Source organism: Muscardinus avellanarius (assembly GCF_963383645.1).
Source record: "Muscardinus avellanarius genome assembly, chromosome: X".
NCBI classification, from domain to species: domain Eukaryota; kingdom Metazoa; phylum Chordata; class Mammalia; order Rodentia; family Gliridae; genus Muscardinus; species Muscardinus avellanarius.
Window position 1 is genome coordinate 97,390,672 of NC_137792.1, and position 24,044 is coordinate 97,414,715.

Consider the following 24,044-nt stretch of genomic DNA (forward strand, 5'->3'; position numbering starts at 1 on the left):
ACATTATTGCTGAGAATGTCAATTAGCCATTATAGAAAAGAGCATGGAAGAAGTTACACAATAAATTAAAAACAGATCTACCATATGATCCAGCAATCCCACTGCTGGTCATATGTCCAAATAAAATCAAATCAGTATGTTAAAAATACACCTGCATGCCCATGATACTATAGCACTATTCCCAGTAATCAAGAAACGGAAGCCTCTGGACATGGTGGCAGATGCTTATAATCCCAGTATTTGGGTGTCTGAGACAGGAGGATTTTAAGTCCTCAGGCATCCTCAGCAACTTGTGAGGCCCTCTGCAACTTAGTGACACCCTGTTTCAAAACAAAGAATAAAATAGGGCTGGGAGGTAAAACACCTGTGGGTTGAATCCTTAATACCACACACACAAAAAAGAAAAGAAATGGAATCAACCTAAGTGTACATCAACTGATCAATGGATAAATGTTTTACACATATGATAGAATACCATTCAGCCACAAAAAGAAATTCCTGTAATTTGTGTCAAATAAGATGCAACGGGATATTTTTGTGCTAAATGAAATAAGCCAAGCTCAGAAAGACAAATATCACATTATTTTACTCATATATGGAATCTATAACAGTTTATCTCATAGTGGTTGAGAGGAGAATGGTGGTTACAAATGTCTGGGAATGGTGTGAAGGATAGGGAAAGTTTTACCAATGGGTTGTAACTTAGAATTATAGAGAAGAGTGAAACTCTGAATACTTTTGCCCAGTATCATGACTACAGATGACAATTATAACAACTATGTACAACTATTTCAAACAGCTAGAGGAAAGGGTTTTGAAATCTTTCCCACAATGAAATGATAAAAGAAGCAATAAATATACTTCACCTGATATAAAATTATACAATGTATAGATAACATATATTGAACATCATATGGTACTCTATTAATACATATAACTTTTAAGCTGTGTATCAGTTATAATAAAAAAGGAAAAAGAAATGGGAAGAAAATATCTAGAAACAGTGAGTACAAAATTCTTGCAAGGTGGTTGTTGCAAATGGGAATAGAACAACAGAGCTGCAGCTAGCAAGGAAAATGGGATTACCATTAAGACATGTTTTAGGTGACTGTAAAAAGCCTATTTGTATGCTTCATGGAATGATCCAGTAGAAAGGGAAAGGAAGTGGTAGGAAGAAGAATTTCTAGATCAAAACCCTTGGGGAAAACAAAAGTGGAAAAATCTATTATACCAAATAAAAAACTGATTTTCAATAGGAGATTTAGATAGACAAGAAAGCAGACTATATGGTATAAAAGCAAGGAGATAAGTCATAACGAAATTGGATTTATGTAATCAAGATTATGGGAGTACACACTATTTTTAACATAATATTGGGATATGAACATGGAAGTGAGTTATTGAGGTAGGATGAAATATAAGATATAGGGGATATTGCTGAGGATATGAAAGAATAATGGAATGAATGTTTAGGAAGCAAACCTTTCATTCCTTGTTCTCCTTGTGGTCCTTTATCACCTGGTGATCCCGGGGGCCCTGGAGGGCCGGCTTGACATATCTGATCACCTACAATGAATAAAGTAAGAATTGGAAGCTAGTTGCTATGAAATATTCAGAAGAGTAAGCAAAAAGCCTGACAGGCTAGAAATGAAAGATCTATTTTCTGATCTTTCTTTGCAAAATTACAACTACTTATAAGCAAAAGGAAGATGTAATATTGTTGATAATATACACTATTTGAAGAGCAAATTTCAAACATCAAAGAATAACCAAAAAAGAATAACACAAATCCAGAGTAGAAGCAGGAGTAGAATCTCTTAGATATCAGGAACACAAATAATGATTCCAAACTTCAGTTATATTTACTTATGAATTAAATAAACATAAATTACAATATACTTAGGAGAAAAACACAGCTTACTAGAAGGAATTTGAGGGCCAGGAGGGCCAGGAGGCCCTGGAAGGCCAGGAGCCCCAGGCTGTCCATCAAGTCCAGGAGATCCAGGAATAGAAATTCCAGGTGGACCATCATCACCTTTCTGGCCCCTTTCTCCAGGAAATCCAGGGGGGCCAGGGGGACCCATTACTGCAGTCCCTAAGACAAAAAAATAGCCATTAAAATGCTTAAAATTATATTATCATATAGATGTCACTTTTTTATGAGACATTAATAATGATAAGATCTTCCTCTAACATTATATTGGTTAAGATTTTGCTATTTTTTTGTGGTACTGGGGTTCCTGGAAGCCCTTCTACCTTCGGGCTACTCTCCCATACCTATTTTATATTTTTATTTGGAAACAGGGTCTCTTAAACCAGCGCGGCTAGCTTCAAACCTGTGCGATCCTCCTGTCTCCTCTTCGCAAGCACGGGGATTACAAGCGTGCGCCACCACGCCTGGCGAGTTTTTGCTTTTTAAATGAGAATCAATGTCTAATAGGTTGAACTTTTTCATGCAAAGTAAGAATTTAAGTTGAAGAAATAAAATTAAAGGTAATTTTATTACTTTTGGAAATCACTAACAATTGTATACCCACTTTTTGATACTATAATCTTTTAATCTCTGAAATACCAGAAAAGTTATTAGTAAGAGAAAAATGGTTCCTGAGTTAAACTTGAAAGTTCCTGTGTAAATATGGCTCTGATTCTGAACATTATTTCAGTTCCACTGTCTATTCCTGCACCACGAACATGATTTTTAGTTACTACAGCTTTAAAATGTTTTCAATATTGGTAAGAAAATTACATACATCTTTGTTCTTTTTTAAACTCAAACTTAAAAGAAGTTAAAACTTTAAAATAACTCTTCTGCCAGGCGTGGTGGTGCACGCTTGTAATCCCAGAACTTGGGAGGCTGAGACAGGAGGATAGCACAGGTTCTAAGCCAGCCTCAGCTACTTAATGAGGCTCTCGGCAACTTAGTGAGACCCTGTTTCCAAATAAAATATAAAATAGTTCTGGGAGTATAGCCTTGAGGTAGAAAAGACCCTGGGTTCCACCCCCAGTAATACAAAAAATAATTACTATTCTAAATTAATGTTAGAATCAGTTTGTCAAATTCCCACTGGAATTTTAGTAAGGTTAATTTGAACACAAGATTAATTTTTGATGGCATCAACTATTTATAATATTGATTTCTTACATAAAGTAAAAATGAAGTATATTATCCATATGCTTAATAATTTTATTTTATGAAATTCTACAGAATTCTTAGTCTCGGTTGGGTTTATTCATAGTTTGGTTTATCACTACTGTGGATTTCCTTACATCTATTGGCCTACTCTCTTTTGCTCTACTAACAGTAATTTATATAGTAATGTTGAATCATCCTTGTAATATTGGGGTAAAAGCTGCTTGATCATGTCTTATCAGTAATATACTTCTGGATTGATATGATTATTTAAGATTAATGTTTCTATGTTCATAGAAAATACTGAACTGCACTTATTTGTTGTATTATTCCCTTGGTGGTTTGGTATTGTTGTTATTAAATGGTGTTGCTTTGCCGGGTGTGGTGGCGCACGCTTGTAATCCCTGCATTTGGGAGGCGGAGACAGGAGGATCGCACAGGTTCGAAGCCAGCCGCACTGGCTTAAGAGACCCTATTTCCAAAAATAAAAATAAAAAATAGGTCTGGGAGTGTAGCCCGGAAGTAGAAGGGCTTCCAGGAACCCCAGCACCACCAAAAAAAAAAAAAATGGTGTTGCTTTTTTTTTTTTGGTTGTGCTGGGGATGGAACCCAGGGGCCTTCTACCTCTGGGGTACACTCCCAGACCTATTTTATGTTTTATTTGGAAACGGACTCTTAAGCCAGCTGTGGCTGGCTTTGAACCTGCGTGATCTGCCTGTCTCAGTCTCCCAAGTGCGGGGATTACAAGCATGTGCCACCATGCCCAGCATGGTGTTGCTTTTTTAATTCTCTAAAATAGTTTAGCTGAAGTCAGGCATGGTGGTACATGCGTATAATCCAGGCATTCGGGAGGCTGAGACCGGAGGATCACGGCTTGCAGGCAGCCTCAGCTACTTAGTAAGACTCTGTTCAAAATAAAGAATAAACAATAGGGCAGGGGATGTAGCTTGGAGGTAGAATACCCCTGGGTTCCATCCCTAGACCTGCAACAAACAAACAAACAAACAAATAAATAAAATAGTTTAGCCAGGTATGGTGGCATACTTTTGTAGTTTGTGGCCACCCTCAGCTACTTAGTAAGGTCCTCTACAACTTAGTGAGACCCTGTTTCAAAACAAAGAATAAAAAATATGGGGCTGGGGATGTAGCTCGGTGGTAGAATGCCCCTGGATTCAATCCCCAGAAACACACACACACACACACACACACACACACACACACACACACACACATATATATAGAGAGAGAAAGAGAGAGAGAGAGAGAGAGAGAGAGAGAGAGAGAGAGAGAGAGGGAGGAAACAGTTTAAAGTATGGGAATTATGCTTTGTCATGAAGATAAGATATTTCAAAATCTTATATGTAATCAATCTATTTAGGTTTCCTATTTTCTTAGGACAATTTCAATAATTCATTTTCTGTTCACTTAGTAATTTATAATTCATTTGGAATTTCAAACATTAATACATAATTAGAGCTGGGTATGATAGCACATGCTTGTAATCTCAGCATTTGGGAGGCTGAGACTGGAGGATCGCAGTTCAAGGACAGCTTCAGCTACTTAGTGAGGCCCCCTTGCAACTTAGTGAGACCCTTTTTCAAAATAAATAATAAAAAATAGAGCTGTGGGTATAGTTCAGATGTTGAATGCCCTTGGGTTCCATTCCCAGTACTGCAAAATATAGAGAATTAAAGTTTTCTTGTAATTTGAGTTTAATTATGAAAATATCCATTGTGTATATATGCCAAAGTTTTGTGATCCATTCATCTGTTGACAGACACTTATGCTAGTTCCATAATTTGGCTAATGTAAATTGTAGTGCTATGAATGTGGATATGCAAGTATTACAATATTCTGATTTCAATTTTTTTGGGGGGAAAATGCACTGGAACCAAGCTATCACATGGTCATATGGTAGTTCCATTCCCAATCTTCTGAGAAATGTCCACACTGATCTACATAGCAGCTGTACTAGTTTGCAGTCCCATCAAAAATGTAACAAGGTTCCTATTTCCCAAAACTTTGTCAGGATTAATATTGTTTGTATTCTTGATGATTGCCATTCCAATTGGAATTAGATGGAATCTCAGTATAGTTTCAATTTCCATTTCCCTGATTGCTGAAGATGTTGAACATTTTCTCATATAGTTGTTGGTCATTTGTATTTCTTCTTTTGAAAAGAGCCTATTCAGTTTGGTTGCCAATTTTTTTCACTTTAGATTGTTTGTTTTTTAGTGTTAAGCTTTTTAAGCTCTCTGTATATCCTAGATATTAGGCCTTTGTGAGATGTCTAGGTGGTGAAGATCTTCTGTTTTGTTGTCTCTCTGTATATTCTTGAAGGTTTCCTTAGTGTCCAGAAGCTTTTCAATTTAATGCTATCCAATTCATTAATTCTTATTTTAATTTTTGGAGTTTTTTTGGGGTCTTGTTGAGGAAATTTCTGAACAAAATCATATTTGCAGGAAAATAGGTGGATTGTAAGAATATGATACTAAGCAAGTAATGACAGTCAAAAAATTAGTAGATGTCTGTTTTCTCTTACATGTACATTTCCATTTGGAAATAATGGCGACATCAGATAGATGAGCAGAGACTCCAAAGGAGTGACTGAATGGGATTAGTGAAGGGAGGAGGGGGATAAAGTAAAAATAATGCTATAAATATACACAAAACTAACAATTCGAATTTCAAAGACATTCACGGGAAGATTGTTGGAGGGAAGGGGATCCAGTAAGAAGGGCAACAGTGCTCTGTTCATCTATTTTTCTGACACTCTATACCCCGGTATGATTTAAAATTAAAATGTACAAAATAAAAAATTATATTATCTCTTTTTACTTACTAATTTATTTATGCCTTCTCTCATTTTTATCTTGATTGTATGTGCCAAGCATTGCTCATTCCAACTCTTCTCAATATCTTTCATTTTCTGTATTTAATATTAATTAATGTTTTTATCAATTCTTTTTATATTTTTCAAGTTTTTTCTTTAATTTTTATTTTGTGTGTGTCATTTATTGTGTGTGTGTGTGTGTGTGTGTGTGTGTGTATATATATATATATATATATATATATATATATTTTTTTTTTTTTGGTGGTACTGGGGTTCCTGGACCTTCTACCCCCGGGCTACACTCCCAGACCCATTTTTATTTGGAAACAGGGCCTCTTAAGCCAGTGCGGCTGGCTTCTAATCTGCGCGATCCTCCTGTCTCCACCTTCCAAGCATGGGGATTACAAGCGTGCGCCACCATGCCCAGCTGTTTATATGTTTAAAACTTAGTTTTTTTGCTGTGCTGGGGGTCAAACCCAGGGCCTTGTGCATGGTAGGCAAGCACTCTATCACTGAGATAATTCCCCAGCTCTTTGTTTACTTATAGTATTTCTACTTTTGAGATAAATTAAGAATACTTCTTTGGCTAAATTCAGTAAGATTTGAGCCGGGCGTGGTGGTGCACGCTTGTAATCCCAGGATTTGGGAGGCTGAGACTGGAGTATCACGGTTTGTGGACAGCCTCAGCTACTGAGGCTGTCCACGAACTCAGCTACTGAGTGAGGCCCTCTGCAACTCAGTGAGACCCTGTTTCAAAATAAAGAATAAAAAATAGGGCAGGGGGTGTAGCTCAGAGGTAGAATGCCCCTGGGTTCCATCCCCAGACCCGCAAAAAAAAAAAAAAAAAAAAGGATTTGATATAAAGTTCTTTCATTGCCCCTTAGCAATCAGTAGTTTGTCATTTCCATTTGTTTATTCTTTATCTCCAGATATATTTATAATTATACCTTATTATAAAAATGTAAAATTGTAGCCGGGCATGGTGGTGCACACTTGTAATCCCCGAGCTTGGGAGGCGGAGACAGGAGGATTGCGCAGGTTCTAAGCCAGCCCCGCTGGCTTAAGAGGCCCTGTTTCCAAAATTAAAAAAGTATAAAATAGGTCTGGGAGTGTTGCCCGGAAGTAGAAGGGCTTCCAGGAACCCCAGTACCACCAAAATAAATAAATAAATAAATAAATAACTTGCATCCTACCTCCCACTCCCACTTCATCCTGAATCTCTTCCCATTTTTTTTTTTTTTTTTTTTTTTTGCGGGTCTGGGGATGGAACCCAGGGGCATTTGACCTCCGAGCTACACCCCCTGCCCTATTTTTTATTCTTTATTTTGAAACCGGGTCTCACTGAGTTGCAGAGGGCCTCACTAAGTAGCTGAGGCTGTCCATGAACTGCAATCCTCCAGTCTCAGCCTCCCAAATGCTGGGATTACAAGCCTGCGCCACCACGCCTGGCTCCTTCCCATATTCTTGAAATACAACCTTCCGTGATTATTTCAGAGATGGTCTGGATGTAGTAAAACTTTTCTTATCTTTGTAATAGGATGATAGTTTGGTAAACTATAGAATCCCAAATTCATAGTTATTTGTCCTTATTACTTCAAAAATGTGCTCCATTATGTTTTTCTTGACTCTTATTTCTCTGTAGTTGATATGACTTTTTCTCCAGCCGTTTTTAAGAGTCTCTTTTTATCCCTAAATTCTGAAATGTCCTTATAATGTGTCTAGTTATGGGCTTTTATATTACTATTTTGCTCTTGTTCATGATCTTTTCCACAGGGCTTTGTGTGTGTATGTGTGTTTAGCAGATGGAAGTTCTCGGCCACTATCTGTTTTCAAATAGTACCTTTTGTACATTCTCTCCTGCTTAAACTCCCCCATGGTAGATTTATAAGCTTATAAGTTTATTCTTTATACTTCAATTTTCCTTTCAAATTTCTCAACTCCTTGCCTCTTACTATACCTTTGGAGAATTGCTTATTTCAAATTTCTAAACATAATACATATTGACTTCACTATTTTGAGATAGAAAATCCAGAATGCATAATTAAAACATAATGGAATTCACATGTATTCTCTCTCTTCTTGGAAGGACCTCTGAGTATTACAAATCATACTTGTATTTCATTAGCCTCGTATTTTTAAGGGGAAGGACCCATTTACTGAACAGGTGTCTGTGGTAGGTACTATACCAGATGTTTTTCTAAATTTTTTGTAAATCTCTATCACCTCACTTCAGAGACCATTTAAAAAAACATGCCAGACAAGAGTTGTGCTCATTCTGTGGAAAATTAGAAATGCTACACTATTGTGTGTATCTTTAAAGGTAATGATATAAAACTTGGCTTTGACTCCTAAGACTATTACACAGAAAAATCACCAGGGAGATTTCTAGTTAGATATTTCTGGGACTCTAAGTAGATTGTGCCAATACAGGAAATCTTACAAAACTAGGTATTGTAGGGCAGTATTCCCTTCCTTAATAACATGAAAAGTGTGAAGATTAATAGATTAATTTATGAAATTGTAGAACTTTTCAGTACAATTTGTTAATAATAAAAGGTAGAAATGTGATTTTTAGAATAAGAGGAAACTGTTTCAGTGAGCATTTTTTTTCAGTACTGGGGATAGAACTGAGAGGCATTCTACCACTGAGCTATATCTCCAGCCCAATTTTTTTTTTGTGTGTAATACTCTACACTGAAACTAGGGGCATTCTACGTTCCATAAGTCCCATCATTTAATTTATTTATTTTATTTATTTATTTTTTCAAATTTTATTATTTTAATTTTTAAAAATTTTTTATTGAACATAAATGGTATACATTTAAACTATACTTGATGCCCTCTGCCCCCTCCCGCCCCTGTTTTCCCTTCCCCCTCCCAGCAATAAAACAATGATTGTCCGTGGTAACCATGCCATATTAATAATTTTACATATATTTGGATGTGGACCCTCATTAATCAAGTTCAGCCTTCCTCCTCCTCTATCTTTCCATTCAAGCTTTGCTGGTATTTCCCCTCCATTAACTGGAGTACCACTGGAATCCTCTAGATTCCCTAGTTTGGGCATATTAACGGAAACATATGTACCTTCTCCTTCTGTGCTTGGCTGGTCTCACCATAATGCTCTCCAGGACTTTCCATCTTCTTGAAAAAGGTATGATTTTGTTCTTCTTTATGTCTGAGTAGAATTCTATTGTGTGCATTTCCCAGAATTTTGCAACCCATTCATCTGTTGATAGGGACCTGGGTTGGTTCCATATTTTGGCTATTACAAATTGTGCTGCTATGAACATAGGTATGCATATGTTGCTATAGTTCTCTGAATTCAGTACTTTTGGAAAAATACCCAAGAGTGGTAGAGCTGGATCGTATAGTGGATCTATTCCTAGCTTTCTTAAAAATCTCCACACAGATCTCCATAGTGGCAGAACTAGTTTGCACTCCCACCAACAGTGTAAAAGAGTTCCACTTTTCCCACATCCTCACCAGCATTTGTTGTTATTTGAATTCTTCATGCTTGCCACTCTGACTGGGGTTAGATGGAATCTCAGTGTAGTTTTGATTTGCAACTCCCTGATGGCCAGTGATGTAGAACATCTTTTCATGTATCTATTGTTATATCTCTTCTTTTGTGAAGTGTCTATTTAGTTCATTTGCCCATTTCTTGATTGGGATGTTTGCTTTGCTAGTGTAGAGTCTTTTGAGCTCTTTGTATATTCTGGATATTAGTCCCCTATCAGAGTGGTGGCTGGTAAAGATCTTTTCCCATTCTGTAGGCTTCCTCTTTAAGTTGTTGATGGTTTCCTTTGATGAGAAGAAACTTTTAAGTTTGATGTCATCCCACATGTTAATTCTTGCTTTAATTTCCTGAGCTTTGGAGGCTTTGTTGAGAAAGTTACTGCCTGTGCCAATATGTTGTAGTGTTGAACCTATGCTCTCCTCTATTAACTTCACAGTCTCAGGTCTAATTTCTAAGTCTTTGATCCATCTTGAGTTGATTCCTGTGCATGGTGAGATATAGGGGTTTAGATTCATCTTTTTACAAATGGATAGCCAGTTCTCCCAGCACCATTTGTTGAAAAGGCTGTCTTTTCTCCAGCGTAGGAGTTTGGCCCCTTTGTCAAAGACTAATTGACTAAAGATGTGCGGGTTTGTTTCTGTATCTTCTATTCTAATCCACTGGTCAGTATATCTGTTATTGTGCCAGTACCATGCTGTTTTTACTACTATTGCTCTATAGTATAATTTGAAGTCTGGGATTGTGATGCCTCCTGCATGTTTCTTATTGCTGAGAAATGCTTTGGCTATTCTGGGTCTTTTCTTTCTCCATATAAAGTTCATGATTGATTGGTCTTTGAAGAATGTCGCTGGTATTTTAATGGGAATTGCATTGAATCTATAGATCAGTTTTTGTAGAATGGCCATGTTGATGATATTTATTCTGCTTATCCATGAGCATGGGAGATCGTTCCATCTTCCAAGGTCTACTTCAATTTCTTTCTTTAATGTTTTATAGTTTTGGTTGTAGAGGTGTTTTACATCTTGGGTTAGGTTTATTCCTAGATATTTTATTGGTTTTGAGGTTATAGTGAATGGAATTGTTTTCTTTGTTTCTTTCATTGTGGATTTATTGTTGGTGTAAAGAAAAGCCATTGATTTCTTTAGGTTGATTTTGTATCCTGCGACTTTGCTGAATTTGTCAATCCGCTCCAGAAGTCTTTTGGTTGAGTTCTTTGGGTCTTCCAGATAAAGGATCATGTCATCTGCGAATAAGGATAATTTTAATTCCTCTCTTCCTATGTGAATTCCTTTGATTTCCTTCTCTTGTCTTATTGCTGCAGCAAGAGTCTCAAGGACTATATTGAAAAGGAGTGGTGATAGTGGGCATCCTTGTCTTGTTCCTGACTTTAGAGGAAATTCTTGCAGTTTTTCCCCATTCAATATAATGTTGCCTTTGGGTTTACAGTATATTGCCTTAATGATGTTGAAGTATGTTCCTTCTATCCCAATTTTCTGCATGTTTTTTTTAACATAAATGGGTGTTGGATTTTGTAGAATGCTTTTTCAGCATTTATTGCTATGATGATGTGGCTTTTGTTCTTGGTTCTATTTATGTGGTGGATAACATGTATTGATTTGCGTATGTTGAACCAGCCTTGTTTTTTTGGGATGAACCCAACTTGGTCATGATGTATTATTCTCTTGATATAGTTTTGAATGTGTATAGCTAGTATTTTGTTTAGAATTTTTGCATCTATGTTCATTAAGGATATTGGTCTGTAATTTTCCTTTCTTGAAGTATCTTTATTTGGTTTGGGGATTAATGTGATACTGGCCTCATAGAAGGAATTTGGGAGAGTTTCATCTCTTTCAATTTCCCGGAACAAGTTATGAAGTATTGGTATTAGTTGTTCATTGAAGGTTTTGTAGAATTCAGCTGGAAACATATCTGGGCCTGGGCTTTTCTTTTGTGGAAGAATTTTTATTGCTGTTTCTATTTCTTTGGTTGCTATTGGTTGGTTTAGGCTTGCTATGTCCTCTTGGCTGAGTGTAGGTAGGTCAACTGTGCTTAGAAATCTATCAATTTCTTCCATGTTTTCAAGTGTATTGGAGTATAAATTTTTAAAGTAGTTTCCGATAATCTTTTTAATTTCTTCACTATCTGTGGTGATATCCCCTTTTTCATTTCTAATTTTGATAATTTGAGTTGATTCTCTTTTTCTTTTGGTTAGGTTAGCCAGGGTTTTATCAATTCTATTATTCTTTTCAAAGAACCAACTTTTTTTATTGATTCTTTGAATTGTTTTTTTTATTCTCTATTTCATTTATTTCTGCTCTAATTTTAATAATTTCTTGCCTTCTGCTGGCTTTGGGAATAGACTGTTGCAGACTTTCTAGGTCCTTGAGTTGTGTCATTACGTTCTTTACTTGGTGGTTCTCTGTCTTTCTTATGTGGGCACTCAATGCAATAAACTTTCCTCTTAATACTGCCTTCATAGTGTCCCATAGATTTTGGTAGGTTGTGTCTCTGTTTTCATTTGTTTCCATAAATTTCTTTATTTCTTCCCTAATTTCTGCTCTTACCCATTCATCATTCAATAGTGCATCATTCAATCTCCATGTATTTGATAATTTCTTTTGAGTTTCCTGTTGTTGATTTCTACTTTTATTCCATTATGGTCTGAAAAGATGCAAGGAATTATATTATATCTTTTGAATTTGCTGGCACTTTCTTTGTGTCCCAGTATGTGGTCTATTTTGGAGAAGGTTCCATGGGCTGCTGAGAAAAAAAAAAGTGTATTCTGTAGTTCCTGGCTGAAATATTCTGTAAATGTCTATTAGGTCAATTTGGTTTATGGTTTTCTTTAGTTCTAAAGAGTCTTTACTCATCTTTTGCCTTGAAGATCGATCCAGTGGTGTGAGAGGCGTATTAAAGTCTCCCAGAATTATTGTATTTGGTTCTATTTGGGATCTGAAGTCCAGAAGGGTTTGTTTTACAAATGTGGTTGCACCCAGGTTTGGGGCATAAATATTTACTATCATTATATCTTCTTGGTGTATTGTTCCTTTTAGTAAAAGGAGGTGCCCTGATTTGTCTCTTCTGATGTGTTTTAGTTTAAAGTCTGTTTTGTTGGATATAAGGGTTGCTACCCCTGCTCTTTTTTGGTCTCCAGTAGCATGATATATCTTTTTCTATCCTTTCACTTTCAGGCTGTGAATGTCTTTGGCTGTAAGGTGAGTTTCTTACAGACAACATATATTTGGATTATGTTTCTTAATCCACATTGCTAGTCTATGTCTTTTGATTGGTGAGTTAAGTCCTTTGACATTAAGAGATAATACTGAAATATGATTTTTATTTTCTGCCATTTTATGTTCTGTCTACTATTAGATGAATTGGTCTTTCTTCTTTACTTAAATGGCCCACTTATTGACTTCCTCTCTTATCTGGTTCTGGAGTCTGCTTCTTTTTTCTTCTTTATGGTTTATTTCTTCAAGAATTTTCAACTTCTGGGAAGATAGCAACCGAGAAAAGCAGGGCTTAAGAGCCCCGCTAACAACCAGGCTCCATTACCACAAAATCAGCACCTTTCATTGCCAGAAAACACCATCACCAAAGAAACAAAAAAATCACCAGGCTCCAGAGAGGAAGGGGACTCAGAACGGAGCTCAGAGCCACAGAGGAGATATGCCGGCCTCACGCCTGAGGATGCAGCAGCAGCGCCTTACTGCGGGCGGCAGCGGTAAGTTCACCAGACGGCTACAGGGAGCTGAGGTGAGCCGCTGTGGAACAGCCAGGTGGGATTTTTCGGCGCAGGGCGCATCTAAAGCTCCTAGTGGCTGAGCTTAGCACACGCTGCAGGGACTCAGAGTGGAGCTCAAAACCAGAGAGGTCCAGCGCAGAGGTGACTCCTGGGTTTCGGTGCTTCCTGGGTCTCCGAAGGACCTTTTGGATTTTGTTGCCACGTTGGTGTAAGTCAGGTCCCGGGGCTACGGTTTGGGCTGGAGCTCCGCTGGTGCTGGGCGGGGGCTGTGCTGGAGCCTGGGGCTGCAGCCTCTGAGAAGCTGCTGGCTGGTGCTGGGCCCTGGCTGGGCTGAGGCCGGAGATGGTGGTAGCCCAGGGGGCTCTGGAAGGAGCGGAGCCTGAGCCTCAGGGCCCAGGGGCGGCTTACCGGCGTCTATAGGTCTGGCGCAGAGGTTGACTCCTGGGTCTCAGTGATTCCTGGGTCTCCGAACGAGCTTTTGGATTTTGTTGCCACATTGGTGTAAGTCAGGTCCCGGGGCTACAGTTTGGGCTGGTAGCCCACCTAGCGGCAGCCTGCTGGCGGCCCAGCTATAGCTGCAGCTGATCGGAAACTCGAGCTTTTTTTTTTTCCCCTCCCACAGTTCAAGGTTCCTGGTTTTTTTTCAGCAAGGTTCCTCGGTCAGTTTTGGTTTCTGAGCTATATTTATTTTGTTGGTTGAGACACTGTTTTCTCGTTAGTTGAACTTTATTTATTTCAACTACTGAGAAGTGCTGTGTCCCTCAGTCGCCATTTTGAATCTCTCCTTTAATTTTTTATTTTGAAACAGGGTCTAAGTTACCATGCCATATTGGTCTTGAACCTGTGATATTCCTGTCTCAATCTCGTAAGTATTGAGATTACAGGTGTGAGCCAACATGCCTGGTTCAGTGAGCCTCACTTGTACTAAAGGGAATTTGGCATAAAAGTCTGTAGCATAAGTTTAGCATAATTTTTTAATTATGGTTATCCTGGAGATAGTATGATAAAGTATACACATGGATTATTAAAGATAGTACAATTAGAACAATATAAGCACAGTCTCTTTTACCTGGAGGCCCTGGAAGGCCAGGTGGACCCTGCATTCCAGGAAATCCTCGCTCTCCTTTTTCTCCAGGCAAGCCAGGTAATCCAATATTTCCTTTTTCCCCTACAGTTACACCTGAACCAGGTCTAGGAATAACCTTTAATATGACAGAAAAATTAACATATAAATCATTAAGACTATTATATGGATTGAGTCTCTTTAAGACAACCGCATAAATTTCCTGGGATGCTTATCCCCTTGTATCGACATTAACTGCCAGAATATGTTTTCTCAAAACCAAAATTTTTTGTGCTAACTATCCTGCTTAAGTACTTTGAATTTCTTTCTCCTTCTCACTATATCTGATGCTACTTTTAACCCTAGACTCTTCCAAGCCACTTCTCACTTTTGATGCCTTTCTCACCTATTTCATCTATTATTTCTAGCAATATTTATTAAAGTCTGTCTTGTTATAACCACCTGATGTAAGTTATATATGCTTCTCCATGACTTTGTATATGCGATTCCAAATACCTGCAATGCTTTCCTGACATTTGTCACCATGTCAAATCACATCTTCCTTTAAAAAGTTCATCTTTTCCAAGACTATATTGATTAAACTCAACCAACTGATCATACCCTTTTTCCGTATCTTTTTAGAACTCAAGACCTAAGTTCATTCTAAGGAACTTCATATTAAATAAACTAAATTATTTAAAATCCATCTCATAATCCTTTAATGGTGAATAAGCTTCATATTACAAAATTGTCAGTCTGAGGTATAAGTCAACACCTACTAGTAATGTGTAAAATTGTATTCTACTTCTAATGGATATAAGAAATGTTAACACAAAAGAAGTCCAAAAGTTAAACCAGAAATGGGACAGTGGTATAAAAAAGAAAGTAAGATTCTCGATAGGACTACATGCTCAAAATTCTCATTTTTCTTATACTCATAAAAACTTTGTTATTGTATTTTCTAATGAGATTGTTTCCTAGAGAATGGAAATTCTGATTTAGAAAATGAAAGTGAATAAAAGTTGTCTAAGATCTTCTTTAAATGTATCTTCATTCGATTTTATCCAGTTCTACCTATTAATATCTGACGCTCACTATGGAAAAATGAATTAACTTAGTTACTAAAATGTATGAACACATACAGTTAAGTTTTATGGCATTTACTCTGTTAGGGCTTTATTGCAGTCTAAAGTCTAAAGAGTCTTACCAAATTTCAACAAAAGAAGAGCCAATTTGTCAAGGTTTAGCAATGATATTGAATTCTTAATAAGACTGAAAATATATTTGACTTAAATTTCATGGCAAATGCAAACATAACAAAATATGTACACCCCCAATTATTCTTTCACTGAGATATTTTCTATATTTGTTATTAAGAGCCCCCCCACACACACACATTCTGGGAAGAAAGAGGTGTGAATCAATTACAAATAGAGAAAACCTATTAGGACCAAATCCTGCCCCCCAACTCTGCAGGGGAGAGGACCAATCTCCATTTTTCTAGGAGTTTCCTTTGTTGAGTCTTTGTAAGCAACACATGCACCACCTGCTGGTTGCTTAAGAAATGATCTGACAACCATGATGTAGAACAATCCAATGTCCACATTTGGACCTTTACTATGAAGAAGTAATAGACAGGTGAAACAATACAAAAACTTTGAAATAAGTACTACTGAAATTTTTAGATGCAAAGACTTCTAAGTCAGTAGAAGTTGGTAATGACTTGATCTTTTGTATTCTATGAGAAAAAGTTAGGGAGTATATAATTAAGGTATAAACATGATACCATAATATTAGACTTAATAAAGGAAGACTTAAAAAACTTACAAGTCCAGGAGGCCCAGGGGGACCAATTTCACCTTTTTGGCCCTGTTCAATGCAATAGTAAAATATGTTAGTAAATGTACGTCATGTATATTAGAGAATTTCCCTCTTTCTCCTTCCCATCCTTCTCATAAACATATCAATCAGCTGAGCATAAAAAGGAAGGAGGGGGAGGGAATAGAGTAGGAATTGGAGAAGGGCTAAAAATGATGTGTGCTTGTATGCCTCTACCATCTTGTACCCCATTAAGATGTATGACTACAATACACCAATAAAAATTAAAATATGTTAGTAAAAATTACATGAAAACATGAAGCTCCTCAAGAACATAAGAGACAATTAAATTTCATAAAAGACTCAGAAACCAATCATAAAATACTTCAAATGAGAAATACAACAAACATGGCATATATGCAAAAAATGAAGAATTTGTGCTAGACTTCTGACTGTAACATTTCTTGACTTTCAGATTCTTATTTTCTAGCAGACTATACACTATAAAGAAAACAATGGAAAATGGTACCACTAGGATCAGTTCAAGCTATCTATCACATTTTATATTTATTCTTATTCCCTCTCAGACAACTAGTCAAGTGTATACATCTAGTGTTATTTCTATTAGTGATATTTTAGAGGTATTGTACTTAATTATCATCAGAAACAGCTAACAAGCAGTGGTACACACCTATAATCCAAGTACTTGGGAGACTGAAAGAGGAGGAATGCAGGTTAGAAGTCAGCCTCAGCAACTTAATGAAAACCCTGTTTCAAAATATATAAACTATAATTGGGCTGGGGGTATAGCTCAGGGGTAGAATGCCCTTGGATTCAATCTCTAGTAACAAAAGAAACAGCTAACATTTTTATTAATGCTAATAAAAAATAGAAAAAATATATGCCTGATAAATTAGCTGTAATAGCCTAAAAAACAAAATATTAAACTATTTCTCTATAGGCCAAGATGCAAAGATGCATGTTTTCTATTTTAGTTATAGACTTGTTTATCAAAACATATCATCTGTATAAAAACACCTTTTAGTTTAAGCAGTTATTTTGTCTTATAATTTACTTAGTGCCTAAAAAAAAAACAACTCCTGTTTTCTCTGTATATGTTGTCTTCTTTTATTCTGTGTCTTTGAGGCCAAACTAAAACGTCAATCTAGTTTAGAGATAAACCACCAATAAAATATGTGCTCTCTGGAAACATTAAACTTTGCAACATCTTTCCTTGCTTCCATGAAAAATAAAGTTTTTCATTTTGATTTTGATACAGAGCAATTACAGACCAAAGGGCTTGATATTTTATGACCTACAAAAAATAGGGTTTCTGAGTGTCTCATATATTCTTTCAAAGCCACATTTAAAGTAGGTAACTAAATAAATGATCCAGTGGAAAAAAGGTAAAAATTGCCAGAGATATATATTATAATTGCATACAAAATGGAAATGTTTAGAGAAGTCATTCGAAACTCACAGCTGTAAATCTTTTTAGTAAGTACACATCACTAAAATAGTGCTGACTTCTCTTTCTCAAAATCATAAGTTTTGTAAATAACATGCTCAAAGAAAAGACACCAACTTCAAAATAGGTATCCTAAAGTTCAATAATCCTTCATGTATTTCTACCATATGGACTATGAATTAGGGCAATGATAGAAATCTTAGAGAATGGGGTATAAAAGAAAAAAGAGCAACACCAAAAGAAGAATAAAGAAGGTATGTTTTGAATATGAAAGTAGTTAATTATAACTTTCATCTATAACTCAACCTAAGGAGAGAAAAATATTATGTTAACCAGAATAAAATCAGCCTCTTAAAAGTATTAACATTCCTACCTTCTCACCATCCCTTCCTGGTTCACCATGGTACCCAGGATCACCAGGTAATCCCTTTAAAAAAGAGGATAGAGAAATTTCAGGAAAAATGGAAAAGTTAGAAATCCTCAAAATCCTCTCCAGCATAGAAGCAATAAGAACATTGACAACAATAATCCATCAAAATCAACTTTTAGCCGGGCATGGTAGCCCACGCTTTTAATCCCAGCATTCAGGAGGCTGAGACTGGAGGATCGTGGTTTGCGGACAGCCTCATCTACTTAGTGAGGCCCTCTGCAACTCAGTGAGACCCTGTTTCAAAATAAAAAATAAAAAATAGGGCAGGGGGTGTAGCTCAGAGGTAGAATGACCCTGGGTTTCATCCCTAGATCCACACAAAAAAGAAATCAACCTTTTCAGAACTGTGGAAATTAATCAAAGTGTACAGAAGTCTAAGGAGAATTCTTGTTTTTGAAAGGTTAAATCTTGGTAGAAACACTGAACTCTATGTAATTTTAACTTGCTCTATTCCATCATCCCCTTCTCAGCTCTGCAGTTGCCTAGACAACCAATAGCTTACAAGTTTACAATCAAGATGAAAATAAGCAATCTAGAAACTATGCAAGGAAAAGAACAGATCTGGAACCTCTTCAAAGCTCATTCACAGAGAACTGTCCATATCTGAACTGTTTTGCAAGAGGATTTCACTTGCAAAGTTAGCTTTCTTTGACTTGAGTTGACTTGGGCTCTTCCACTGCTAACAGAAGAGCTACCCCAATCCAAAATCTGGGGAATTTGATGAAGATAATAATAATTAAATATTCTTGTTGCCTGAACCAGAAAATAAATACTACTTGTTCCATTAAAAGACAGCAACTGAGGCTCTTAATGTGCCTCTTAATGTACCATTTGATATTCTTAAGCCAATTTTGAACTACAGTCTGTAAGTTAGATTGCCTGTTAAGTAAAATCATCTTCCAATCAGTTTCTCTCATTTCAGTATTTCTAACTTCCTGTCTTGTAAAGAATTAGACCTTTCCTTTGGAATGGCCTAGAGATTGCATCAAATATTCTATCTGTTCTTGAAGACCTTTTTTCGTGTATATAGTAGATAAATACTCTTGATACTGAAGCTTCTTGAAATAAATGTTTGGGAAGCATCTTATTTTTATCCTCTGCTTTTTGCATACTAATTATTAGAATTATCTATCAAAACTCCTACTGAGAAATACTATATTCACACAAAAATTGTATGTGAATATTTATAGTACTTTAATTTATAATGACAAACTAGAAATAACTAAAATATCCACTGGTAAATACATACATAAACAAACCTTGTTACATCCCAAACAACCAAATACTACTCATCAATAAAAAGGAACAAACTGTACAGAGCTATGTAAAAAATTATGATTCAAAAGCCTACATATAATATGCTCACATTCTTACAAAACTCTGAAATGGGAAGAATACAGGGATAGAGAACATATTAGCTGTTGCCAGGAACTCATAAATAAAGAAATGAATAAGTACAAAATTATACAAAGGAGGAGCAAATAAGAGGCCTAACTGGGGATGATAGGAGGGGGGAAGAGAGAAATGCCCTAATGTACATGATACAGATTCACAAACATCTCAAAGTCAATCAGTAAGCCAAACATGAGAAAAAGGAAGGAGAAGGGCTAAATGAGTGATGTGTGCATACAGGCCTCTACCATCTTGTACTCTATTAAGATGTATGACTATAATGTACCAATAAAAATAAATATAAAAAGATGAGGGGAATTTTGAGGGCGATAGGACTATTAATTATAGTACTAGTTACACAAGTATACATTTGTCAAAATACAGACTTAAACAGTAAAATGGTTAATTTTCATGTATATAAATTATACCCAAATAAATCTGACTTAAAAATAGAAGTATCTCAAATTCATATGAAAAAGAAAGGATAATTTCTATTTATTTAAGTGATTTCCAAACTCCAAACTCTTTGTCATTCTGATTTTCTACCACCTAAAATTATTGCCAATTTTAATAGGAGGAAAGGATCTTAGCTACTCACTGGAATTCCTGGTTGGCCATTCTCTCCATCTTTGCCTGGTTTACCCTATTGGGTACAAAGAAATGATGGCACAAGTATGTGAATTAAGTTAGGAAGTATGAGGATAAACAACATAATAAGCTTTATCCCTACCTTAGACTATGTTAAGTAGATTTTTTAGACTTCATTATTATAATGAGTAAGTATGTTAATAGTGATATTTCCAGGCAATGAAAGTAGACTTTAGGAAGTAAGAACAAAATACTTACTCTTTTGCCTGGATCTCCAGGCTCACCCTTCTCACCTTTCACACCACCTGGAGGACCCTGTATACATAAAATAGTTTCACATTGGTTAGTGGAATACTGTGCATCATCATCACATTAAAGGATGCTAGAATGCTTTAGGTTACTTACAGGCGGTCCACGTATCCCTGGAGGTCCAGGAGGCCCTCGTTCACCAGGAACTCCCTACATTATTGTAGGAGAAAAGAAAGCAATATTAATACTCCCATATATATTATCACTGTAAATACTAGAGGCAATTAAAACTATTTTCAACAATCTAAAGACTAATATAAATAAAAATAATAGAATGTTTCTATTATTATTATTATTATTATTATTATTATTAGTGGTGGTACTGGGGTTCCTGGGAGCCCTTCTACCACCAGGCTACACTCCCAGACCTATTTTTACATTTTTGTTTGGAAACAGGGTCTCGTAAGCCAGCGGGAGCGGCTGGCTTCGAACCTGCACGATCCTCCTGTCTCTGCCTCCCAAGTGTGGGAATTACAAGCGTGCGCCACCACGCCTGGCTAGAATGTTTCTAATTTTAAGTTGAGATCTGCTAGGCAAAAGAACCTAGAGCTATCTTTGCTCATTTCATTTAATTTCTTTTCTTAAATATTTCATTGGTGCATTATAGTCATACATCTTAGTAGAGTGCAAGATCATAGAGGCATACCTGCACACATCACTTATTTCTATAGTGTGTATCCCAGCCATACTTTGAAGCAAATAATAAGATAACACTTAAAATGAAAATATTTTAATTCTTTCTTGTGATACTAGTGATTGAACCCAGGGGCATTTTACCTCTAGGCTACACTCCAAGACCTATTGTTTTTATTTTGAAACAAGGTCTTGCTAAGTTGCAGAGGGCCTTGCTAAGTTGCTGAGGTTGTCCCTGAACCCACAATCCTTCAGATTCAACTTCTCAAGTATTGGGATTACAAGCATGTGCCACCATGCCCAGCTAACTTTTATTCTTAGAAAATATTTTATAGGCAAGAAGAATACCTCAAATAGGATATTTGGAGGCCACAGGCACATATAAATTTTGACAGAAAATTAAATAGCCCAAGTTATATTGATGCTGGAGTTTTAATACAGCTTTTTCTTTATTTTTAACTTCCTTATTAGAATGAAATTGAAACAAAAATGTGCAAACACCATTTGTTGAAGGGTGGAAACATATACTATAAAAATATATTTGGTCGCTTACTTTATTCCAGTAGAAGCAAGGTATCAAATAACTTTCTAAACACAAGAAAGGCTTATGGGATAATATGATCTTTCTTCTTGCATATCAATGAAATGTAAAAAACAGTAATCGCAGACCTGGAACATATCTTACCCTGACCTAATTTTATGCAAACATGTATTATTCAAATGGCCCCAAAATGGAAAAAACCCAAATGTCCAACTACCCATATAAGGGTAAATAAAATATTTACTCTTCACATAGTAGAATATTATTCAACCACATTCAATGAAGTACTTGAAAATGTAATGCTATGTAAATGAACACAGATTCAAAAGATCACAAACTATTTTATTCAATTTATATGAATTCTTCTGATTATGCAAATCTAGAGTCAAGAAGTAGACAGTGGCTGCATAGGGTTGGAGAGTTTGGAGAGATAAAGGGAATTATAAATAATAGGTCTGGAGTTTTGAAAAGGGATGCTGACTTTTATTTAATTAGAAGGTGGCAATAGTTTCACTATTCTATAAACAAACAAAAATGAATTTTATACTTTATACTTTAAATTGATAAATTCTATGGTACATAAAAGATTAATTACAAAAATTCTGTGGTTGTAAAAGATATTCCAAGAAATCTATTTTTAAAATTTTAATTATCCCAAATCTTTGTTATTTAAAAGTATGTTCATATAGAGCCATGTTCCAACTTATAACACATTATAACAAAATTTTAAGCAATTAATTTCATTTTTCCAGTTTTATTAAGTTATAAATGACAAATATATATTTTATGATATATAAAATGTTTTGATATATGTGTGTATGTATGTGTGTTAGTTTGTGTGTAATCTCCACAAACTAACATCTCCATAGCACGGTTTTTTTTATTTTCTCCCTACCTACTCACCTGATCTCCTTTTTGAAACTCTATATCAATTGGTCGTTTCTGTTCACTGATCTGCCCAGGTGGCCCTGGTGGGCCCTGAAGACCTTGCTCGCCCTGTTTGCAAGACAAAATAAGACTGTGATATTTCATAAGCTACCATGAACAATAATATAACAAATAAACTATTTCAGTTGCAAGAAGTGAAGGTAAAAGATAATTCAAATGACTTAAAAGAAAAAAGTTTAGGGCAGAATAAACAACTCTTTCTCTTTACTTACCTTTTCACCCTTGGGTCCCTGGAAATTTAAGCCCATATTCCCCTGAAAAGAGAGGTTTCCGTATAAAATCTCATTGACATGAGGAAAATAATTTATACTAAATTAAAAAAAAAACATAAGGAAAAAATTACCTTTGGTCCTGGCAGTCCTGGTGGGCCAGGAGGGCCCTAAGAAGAACAGAAAAGGATAAAAATATTCTATCAATATGTTTATTTTAAAAATTATTTGGTTTAATATAGCGAGGGCTGAAAAAGATCTTCAAAATAATATTTCCAAGTTTGGAGATGCAACTCCATTCTAAATTATTTGCCCAACATTAGATCCCCAGAACCACACACACAAAATGTATTTTTCCCTCTCATTGGTTTTTAGTGAGAAACACATATTTAAGTCAATTAAAACAAAAAAAAAAATGAATGTGTAAACTTCTGGTGACAGGATGGAAATGGGCAAGGACAGAAAGTTAGGATGGGTAGAGAAAAGTGGTATTACCAGCACCAAAAATCAGTAAAAAGTTACTTTGGACAAACATACAATATTTCTCTTATTAGAAATTATGGATTAGCCGGGCGTGGTGGCGCACGCTTGTAATCCCCGCGCTTGGGAGGCAGAGACAGGAGGATCGCGCAGGTTCGAAGCCAGCCGCGCGCGCTGGCTTAGGAGACCCTGTTTCCAAATAAAAATGTAAAAATAGGTCTGGGAGTGTAGCCCGGAGATAGAAGGGCTTCCAGGAACCCCAGTACCACCAAAAAAAAAAAAAAAGAAATTATGGATTAAATTTAAGTACACTAAAGTAATATGCTTTCATTCTAAAAGCATGTATACAGTTTTTTATGTAATTGGTCTCTGTGTTTTTGAGAATGTTTCGAGTTTTTAAAAATAAGCATTGGTTCATCCAAGTATATTACCTATTAATCTCGATAGATCTATGAATTTACATATTGTGCCTTGCTGACATTTCTAAGATTTTGCTTCACTTATTGAATCACAGTTAAATGAAGAACTATTCAGAGGTATGTAGTGAATTGGTTATGTTGCCACAAGGGCTAAGGAATTGCAAGGTTTAATAATATAGACAGCATTTTATGAGCAGAGTTAAGGAAGAATACAATGTTCAAGAGTCTTCTGCTTTGCATAAGGTCTACAACTAAAACAAACTGAACAAAGGGGCTTTCTAATCCTTTGCCAAGGAGTACCAGAAAAGTAGAAATCACAATCTTTTTTAGTAGATTCTTCTAGTATTTGCCAAACATTATTTCCTTCATTCAAGAGTAGAGGACCAATTGTCACAAACAAAAATGTACAATCTATAAAGGTATAATGAAAACTGTCACTTAAATATATGGTATATGAAAGATAGAGTGGCATATGAGAAATTACTTTGACTGAAAAACAATTTTCTTGCCCTTTTAAG

General features: G+C 36.0%; 1 protein-coding gene across 2 annotated transcripts in view; it reads right to left on the reverse strand.

The window, feature by feature from the left end:
• Positions 1–24,044, reverse strand: part of COL4A5 (collagen type IV alpha 5 chain) — a gene marked incomplete at both ends in the record, with an annotated part of 237,249 nt that overhangs the window by 77,966 nt on the left and 135,239 nt on the right. For both annotated transcript variants that reach the window (XM_080719284.1, XM_080719283.1), the window contains 11 exons: positions 1,483–1,566; positions 1,922–2,095; positions 14,298–14,430; positions 16,119–16,160; positions 17,951–18,004; positions 19,998–20,042; positions 20,246–20,302; positions 20,393–20,446; positions 22,374–22,466; positions 22,631–22,672; positions 22,762–22,797. In XM_080719284.1, the coding sequence (XP_080575410.1) occupies positions 1,483–1,566; positions 1,922–2,095; positions 14,298–14,430; positions 16,119–16,160; positions 17,951–18,004; positions 19,998–20,042; positions 20,246–20,302; positions 20,393–20,446; positions 22,374–22,466; positions 22,631–22,672; positions 22,762–22,797 (814 nt within the window). The remainder of the gene's footprint in view (positions 1–1,482; positions 1,567–1,921; positions 2,096–14,297; positions 14,431–16,118; positions 16,161–17,950; positions 18,005–19,997; positions 20,043–20,245; positions 20,303–20,392; positions 20,447–22,373; positions 22,467–22,630; positions 22,673–22,761; positions 22,798–24,044) is intronic.